The 8,487-nt window shown below is 44.9% G+C and overlaps 1 protein-coding gene across 1 annotated transcript; it reads right to left on the bottom strand.

The window, feature by feature from the left end:
- Nucleotides 1-2,559: 2,559 nt before the first annotated feature.
- SOX2 (SRY-box transcription factor 2) lies at nt 2,560-6,984 on the bottom strand. Its single transcript, XM_079154980.1, has one exon. It carries the CDS (start codon nt 4,622-4,624, stop codon nt 3,662-3,664), a length of 963 nt encoding a protein of 320 aa, XP_079011106.1. The 5' UTR covers nt 4,625-6,984; the 3' UTR covers nt 2,560-3,661.
- Nucleotides 6,985-8,487: the final 1,503 nt, after the last annotated feature.

The raw sequence follows: 8,487 nt of genomic DNA on the forward strand, positions 1-8,487 counted from the left end.
CCAGCTTTCCAGCATTGGCAAAGAAACCTTGCTAATCTACTACAGCTCAGCAAAAATATTTTAACGTTCTTTATTTAACATATGGGGGTGGGGGTCAGGGCAAGGAGAGAAAAAAATTGTAGAAAAAACTGAGTATAATCTCATCCTTTTGCACATCTCTAGTCTTTGTATAAGGTTAACAAAACATGTAAATTTACCCCCTTGGACTGAAAAGTAAGTGGTTTCATTGAGCTGAATAATATCCAGAGGAAAGAACTAAATCCGCAACAACTATCTTCAGAATATTTTTCATGAATATCACATTTGTTGCTAAAATACTGTATTGTTAATCTAGCTATTAAATTATGCATCTTGGAGAACAATTTTATTTGATCAAATGAATGATTCAATGAGCTATGTATGGGTTTTCTTCAGATGCAGTTTATCAAAAGCAATTACATTTGTAAACAAAACATTTTGGCTTCTATTTTTCAAGTACTTGGTTTGCAGATAAGGGTGGATAGGAGGGGAAATGGTAAGTTCTCCTGTTTAATACAATGACAACCACTCAAAAACTATTTCAACTTCTAAAATCCCGTGCTCCCTTTCTTCTTGCAAAATATTTGAACCTGAGCATTTTGCCAAAACTTTGCTTTACAGTCTGATCCTGCAGTCTTTTTTTTTTTTTTATGGCAAGTTAATACAATACAATTACTCTAAATTCTTATGTATATTTCTAGCATATATTTATTTTTCAAATCTATACATCCTATATCAAATTGATTGACTAAAATTCCGGGAATATCCACCCCACAACCCCAGCATGATCATTTGGATCTTTATTCAAAGTTTCTTTTATTCCTATGTGTGAGCAAGAACTGGCGAATGTGCTCATTACCACGTGAATAATCCGTATATGCATTACAATGGCTGGCCAGGCCGGGGGAAATTCTTTTAGAGTCTCTGCATTAATTAGGGGGGAAAATGCCTCGCTTAGAATTGGGAACTGGAATAACTGTCCCTTCCCAGTACAACATTACCCTTAAAATGAGGATAAAGAAGTAAATAAAAACCCCAAATCACGAAATGAAGCAATTCAGAATAAGCCAAAATACAGAAAATGAGACATTCCTAGTTCATCCGAGAACCAACATTAGCAACACCTCAAGAAATACTTTTTTGGAAACGAAAAGATGCAAACCAATGGGATGAGCTAACTTAGCGGCTGCTGCGGGTACTTTACTCAAGGGTGGAAAGCGCTGCCGGATTCCAACTTCTCCAAAGTTGTAGCAAGTTGACACGACAAGCTCCTGAAACTGTGGGAAGCAATCCTGCACTCTTAAGAATGCCCGGCTCTTGGTTCTTGGTCCCCTTGGGTGGGGGGAGATAAGCGAAGAAAGTAGTAAATAAAAAAGTCCCTGACTAGGTCATAGTTTCTCCGGCGGCGCCAAAGCGCGAGTTGTTTGTGATACAGGAGCATCGCTAATTCAAAGCCCATGTCGATTTTCCCAACTTTTCCGCTCCCACTGAGGACAACTAAAGCTTTTCTTTACCTTTCCTAGGGCAAAAGAAAACAACAAATCCAATCTTGTTTCCCCACCCCTCCCCCCTTCCCCCACTTCTCTACTACTGTAGTAAAACAGTTAACAGATCAAAAGCATAATCATCTCCAAATGTGATTAGACCGGACAAAGTAAAATATCTACCTCAGAGTTGATTGTTTTCTTCTGTAATATGGCTGTTGCCTGGCTTCTTTTTTGCTTGTTATCAGCTGCAGAGATTATCCGATTTGGGGCTACAGTCTTGGACCCACGCTGCCAATTTAAGAAATGGAATTCGGGGTGGGAGAGAAAGGAAAAAAATAAAATAAAAAAAAAAAAAAAAAAAAAAACTATATCCATGGCAAGTCGGGGAATTTTGCAAGACGTTCTTTGCTTTCCCTTGCTCTAAACAGGAAAATGTAGAGGAGAAAGTTTATGAAGTCAAGGAACAAAGAAAGCAAACCACTTGTTTCCTCTCAGACAATAGCAGGGCCAGAGTAATCCAAACACCCACCCAGCAGATGAACACTTTGCATGTCTAGTTTGCAATTATTCCGATACAAGAAGCATCATTTCCCCCTGTAACCAGGTTTCAAAGGGCCATTGTGCTGTGAAGAAAATGAAAACAAAACCAGCCAACCTGGTTCTGATTTGGCTCAATACCCCATCTGCTAAGCTACATGAAAAATTTCAGAATTGACTCCTTTCTGGCAACAAGTGGCACAAATCAGTTTAAGTATAAGTCCCCATCATGCTTATTCATGTTGCTTAGAAAAGGAGGGGGTGGATTTACAATATATGTCTCTAGTTTCTATTTTAGAAATGACATAAGCATTTCAATTTTTCCAGAGTACTTATTAATCATCCAGCCAGCTCTCTCTCCTTTTGCAGTTAACATTAGCACATGTTGCTGGACTATTAATACCAAGGTTTTTGGCATTTTGCTTTCGTGGCTGAATACAGTATTATAATTCCCGAGAAGTTATGTATAATCACAGTGTTATCCAAATAAATGAAAGACTCAAGCATAATTTCAGTGTCCATATTTCAAAAATTTATTTATCTCAAACTGTGCATAATGGAGTAAAAACTTAAGTTGAAAATGTACCTGTTATAAGGATGGTATTAGTTCAAATATATACATGGATTCTCGGCAGACTGATTCAAATAATACAGAGCCGAATCTTTTAAAATACAACTACGGAAAATAAAGGGGGGGGGAACCTTAAAATATCACAATAAATTTACAGAAATATTACAAACCATAAGAAAATATTTCAAACACAGTAATTTCATGTTTTTTTTATCTGAACAAAAATGGAAAGGTGGGATTGAACAAAAGCTATTATAAATTACCAACGATGTCAACCTGCATGGCCATTTTTTTGCTTTTAACAGTAAGTTAAAAAATTTAGTACAATCTAAAACTTTTGCCCTTCCAACAAGACCACGGAGATGGTTTTGCCAGTACTTATTCTATTTTTTCCTTTTGTACAATTTTTAAACAATTAAAATGTCCAAATCTGAATAATTTTCTTCATTCCACGTTTGCAACTGTCCTAAATTTCAGCTGCAGAACCAAAATTCACCAAGAAGCCTCTCCTTGAAAAATATTGGCAAATTCTCAGCTTATAAACAATGGACATTCTGATTGCCATGTTTATCTCGATAAATACTGTACAAAAGTTGCTTGCAAATATTAAAACATTTTTTTTCGTCGCTTGGAGACTAGCTCTAAATATTACTGGTAAAGACTTTTGCAAACTTCCTGCAAAGCTCCTACCGTACCACTAGAACTTTTAAAAAGTTTTGCGTAGTTTTCTTTCCTCCAGATCTATACAAGGTCCAATCCCCCACCCTCCCTCCCACCCCCCGGTTTTCTCTGTACAAAAATAGTCCCCCAAAAAGAAGTCCAGGTTCTCTCATAAAAGTTTTCTTGTCGGCATCGCGGTTTTTGCGTAAGTTTGGATGGGATTGGTGTTCTCTTTTGCAGTTGTCATTTGCTGTGGGTGATGAGATTTTTTCTTTTGACCGTACCAGGTTATTCTCCATGCTGTTTCTTACTCTCCTTTTTTGCACCCCTCCCATTTCCCTTGTTTTTCTTTGAAAGTTTCTCCCCTTTCCAGTTTGCTGTCCAGCCCTCACATGTGCGAGAGGGGCAGTGTGCCGTTAATGGCTGTGCCGGGCACCGGGCCGCTCTGGTAGTGCTGGGACATGTGAAGTCTGCTGGGAGCGGCGGGCTCCGGCACCTCGGCGCCGGGGAGGTACATGCTGATCATGTCCCGAAGGTCCCCGGCCTGGCAGGGCGCCCTGGAGTGGGAGGAAGAGGTAACCACGGGGGGGCTAGAGCTGGCCTCGGACTTGACCACCGAGCCCATGGAGCCAAGCGCCATGCCAGGGGTGCCCTGCTGCGAGTAGGACATACTGTAGGTGGGCGAGCCGTTCATGTAGGTCTGCGAGCTGGTCATGGAGTTGTACTGCAGAGCGCTCACGTCGTAGCGGTGCATGGGCTGCATCTGCGCGGCGCCGTGCGCGTTGAGGCCCGGGTGCTGCGGATAGCCCAGCTGGTCCTGCATCATGCTGTAGCTGCCGTTGCTCCAGCCGTTCATGTGCGCGTAACTGTCCATGCGCTGATTCACGCCCGCGCCCAGGCCGGCGCCCACCCCAACCCCGCTCGCCATGCTGTTGCCGCCAGGGGCCAACAGCCCGCCGGGCAGCGTGTACTTATCCTTCTTCATGAGCGTCTTGGTTTTCCGCCGGGGCCGGTATTTATAATCCGGGTGCTCCTTCATGTGCAGCGCTCGCAGTCGCTTGGCCTCGTCGATGAACGGCCGCTTCTCCGTCTCCGACAAAAGTTTCCACTCGGCGCCCAGGCGCTTGCTGATCTCCGAGTTGTGCATCTTGGGGTTCTCCTGGGCCATCTTGCGCCGCTGCCCGCGGGACCACACCATGAAGGCGTTCATGGGCCGCTTAACGCGGTCCGGGCTGTTCTTCTGGTTGCCGCCCGCCGCCGCCGCGGTGGAGTTGCCGCCGCCGCCGCCGCCGCCCCCCGAAGTTTGCTGCGGGCCCGGCGGCTTCAGCTCCGTCTCCATCATGTTGTACATGCGGGCGCTGTGCGCGGGCCCGGCCCGCCGGCGGCCGCCGACCCTCGGCCCGGCCGGGACTTTGGGGGGCCCGCGGGCGGGGGGAGAGGAGGAGGGGAGGCGGGCGGGGGTGTCGGGAGCGCAGGGCTCCGCGAGAAAATCAGACGAAGAATAATTTGGGGGAAAAAAAGAGAGAGAGAGAAGCAAACTGGAATCACGATTTAAAAAAAATTGCTTCCCTCCTCCTCTGGCCGATCCTGCCGCTGCCGATGATTGTTATTATTATTTTTTGGAAAGGCTTAAGCCTGGGGCTCAAACTTCTCTCCTTTCTTTCTCTCTCCTCTTCTTTCTCTCAGTCCTAGTCTTAAAGAGGCAGCAAACTACTTTCCCCCTTTTGCAAACACTCTCTTCTCTGCCTTGACAACTCCTGATACTTTTTTGAACAAGTTAATAGACAACCATCCATGTGACGGGGGCTGTCAGGGAATAAATGGGTTTCTAGCGACCAATCAGCGCGCGGCGGCTCCTCCACTCGAGCCCAGCCTCGCCGCTGGGTTTTGCATGAAAGGGGGCGGGGCCTGCCGCGCCGCCGGCCGCGCGGGGGAGGCGGGGGGAACAGGGGGGAGGAGAGGAGGGGGAGGCGGCTCCCACAGCCAGCCTGCCAGCCACTGAGAAACCTTTGTATCCCCTCTCACAGCAACAGGTCACACCACACGCCTTTTCGAAGGAAGTGGGTAAACAGCATAAGACTTTGTGGGGTTTTTTCCTCGTTAAACTTAATACCGATTTACTTTTTGGTGCAGGGAACTGAAATGAGGAAGGGGCACGGGAAGCCGCTAAGGTGTGGAGGTGGGGCAGGGCAGAGTGGGTGGTTCAGGGCCACTATCCAGCTCGTATTCCAGGAAACAGGCGATGCAGGAGTTGGTGTGTCCTGGTTCTCCCGCTCATCCGCCGCAGTGCTCCTGACTCCAGCCCCCGAGGGCTTCTCGCTAACCTTGCCCTTCCCTGGTTCCCCTTGCTTTACTGGTGTCGGCACCCAGTCACCCACTTCTCACATTGTCCCGACAAGGAGTTAGGAGACCAAGACCTCTGTCCTCCAAACCCTTCTTGCTTCCACATAACTTGTTCTGCTCTTAAAAACGAATCCTGCTCGGACCATGTGGCCGACTCAAAAGCTAAAGGCAGGCAGGGCCTTGGTAAGCAGTTGTTCCCCTGCAGGATCCAGCTCTTTGACCCAGGAAACCACAACTTGTGCTCCTGCTCCCGGCCACATCTCCCAGCAGTCTGTCACAACTCACTTCGTGCAAAGGTGAGGATGGCACTCTTCCCCTCTCTCTACTTTCCGAATTCTCCCCCAAATAAGGATTTTTGAGATGCCCGTTTGGGGCAAGAAAGAGAAGGACGCCCCAAAGTGCAAGCAGTGGGGGAGGGTGACTTCAACTTCCTGGCATCCCACGGCATTGTACAGAGGTGGCTTTTGGGCTACACTCACAAACTCCCTCCCACGCAGAGTTCCCAGGACTCCTGCAGAACCAGCTCTGGCATTTCCCCGGCTGACTTCTACGGTGTTGGCAGCAGAGAGCGGGCCGCCAGGGTCAGGGGCTGTGCCACCCAGGGGCTCCAGGCCTAGGAGGCGGGGGCGGTGCTCAGCAGGCACAGGTGCTGGCAGCACACGCAGGGGAAGGAGGCCCGGCTGAGGAAGCCGGGAGCCCAGCGAGGCTCAAGCTGAAGGAGGATGGGATGGGGGCGGGGGTAGAGGCTCAGGAATCTTGCCCGCCCAGGACCCAAGAGGGTAATTTTAGCCGCTCTCCCATTGTCCCGACGTAAAGATTTCAATAGGTAGGCGCTCAAAGCGGAGAGCAATGGCACCACGTCCGTTACAAATAGGTAGTTTTGTTTCTCTTGTTGTCGCTACATGGAGTCAAACAAAGCCCCGTCTAAGTTTCCTTCCACTCTCTTGTTGGGATCTTTGTGGCTAAAATGCACTTGACTACAAAGGGGGGGGGGGGAGGGGAAAAAAAAAAAAAACCTGATGCCATTTCTTTTTTATAAAGAGCTTAAACCATCGGGGTTACTTATTTTCTTTCTTCTGTTACACTCTCTCCGCCCCTCCTCCCCTGATCTACCCTTACTCACTCAAAGAAAATGTAGTGAATAGTATATACCAGCCACGTTCCATTTATTATCTTTACAAACTGTGCATTGTTTTGTTCCTTACTAACCTTCTTCCCATAATTACCCCCCAACGTCTCCAATTCTGCCCTCCCAGGGTTATCTGTTACTGTCAAATTCAAGCTAAGTACACCCACTGGAGACCCAGAAAAGTTGTGAAAAAGAATCTTGCAGAGTTTTCTTAAATTATTTCCAATCAACCTTCCTTCTCCCTGCCCCCCTCCCCACCCCAGGCTTTCCTTTTTCTCTTAAGTTATGGGGGGTTTGTTTGTTTGTTTTGTTTTGTTTTGTTTTTTAGTTCTTGGGAGTTCAAAAAGGGTGAGACTGGTGTTCTCAAAACGCGTAAATATTCTCTAGTCTTCAAAATGAAGCAATGTTTTCGGTTTAATCGAGGCGTAATATTAAGCTAAACACGGATCTTTGGAGATTAGGAAAGAAAAAAGGTTGAGAGAATCTGAAGACAACCACCGACTTTTCAGCGCGGCTGGTTTCAGGGATGTGGCTGGTGCGCCCCCTGCTGGTATATTCGCTTATCCGAGACTATCACTTTTACCTTTAAAAGAAGGTGTTTGGAAATAATTAAAGTAAAAAAAAAAAGGGTGGGGGGGGGGGATGGAAGATCAAACTAATTACACATAATCTAAACAAAAGAAAAGTTAACATATCATATAAGCTGTGGATCTAAATCATAAGAATCAAATTTAATTTGCTTAACTTAGAAATGTACATACAACCTCAAGATAAGTGGGAGGTTAAACCACTGAAAAAAATAGGTACAAATTATGAGATTCAACATATGAATGAATTATGATTGTCCAGGCGCCACGAAGGGCATACCAAGCTCCACTTTATGATTGTGTATGTATTGGTCTGCGCTTAATAGCATTATTCAGAAAACTTAAAAAAGCTTATGGATAATTAAGTTTGAAGGGGGAAAAAAAAACCAGGAGGTTGGTGTGAATAATGATGGTGTATATTTATTAAATAAATATTACTAACAAATGGTTATAGAAGCAACTCTTTTAAATCTCTCTTTCTCTTAAGGGGCAATAGTAAAAGACAAAATTTTCCTTGGGTTGATATATAAAAGCATGTACACATTTTTAGATGCATGTGCCTGTGTCTGAACTCTATAATAATGCATTTAAAAGGTTAAAGGGGCTGTCTAGGACTTTTGTTAATTGTTTTTATCATTAAATAAGCTATGGAAATACATTACAATTGTGTTATCATTGGTTGCATTTATTTACAGCTTTATTTTAATTAAGCTTGCTATACTTATCGAGGCAATAAACTAACTGGCTGGCATTTATGCATAATAATATGCTATGAAATAAGATTAAAGAAGATAGTGATAGCAGAAACAATTTTCTCCTTAGAATTTTTTTAGGAATATGCATTCAAAAATATCAGATCACTGGTCATTCGATTTTAATCCAGCACCACCACTGCCCCTAAATATACTAACTCTAACAATTCTAATAGACAACACAAGTAACCCTGTTTTAGGCTTATAAGAAGTGGGCTAACAGTACTGACAATAATACACCATTGACAATCCCAAAACGACTTGGAACAGGGTAGTTCAACCTCAGAGAACTTAAAATGTTGCTGTTGGCAGGATTTATGAAAATTGAAAGTGCTTAATCTAAAGACAATGTAACACTCCTTCCCTGGGCAGCGAAATGCTACATACCTTTAGAGCAATATTG

Source organism: Sciurus vulgaris (genome assembly GCF_902686455.1).
Source record: "Sciurus vulgaris genome assembly, chromosome: 10".
Taxonomy (NCBI): Eukaryota; Metazoa; Chordata; class Mammalia; order Rodentia; family Sciuridae; genus Sciurus; species Sciurus vulgaris.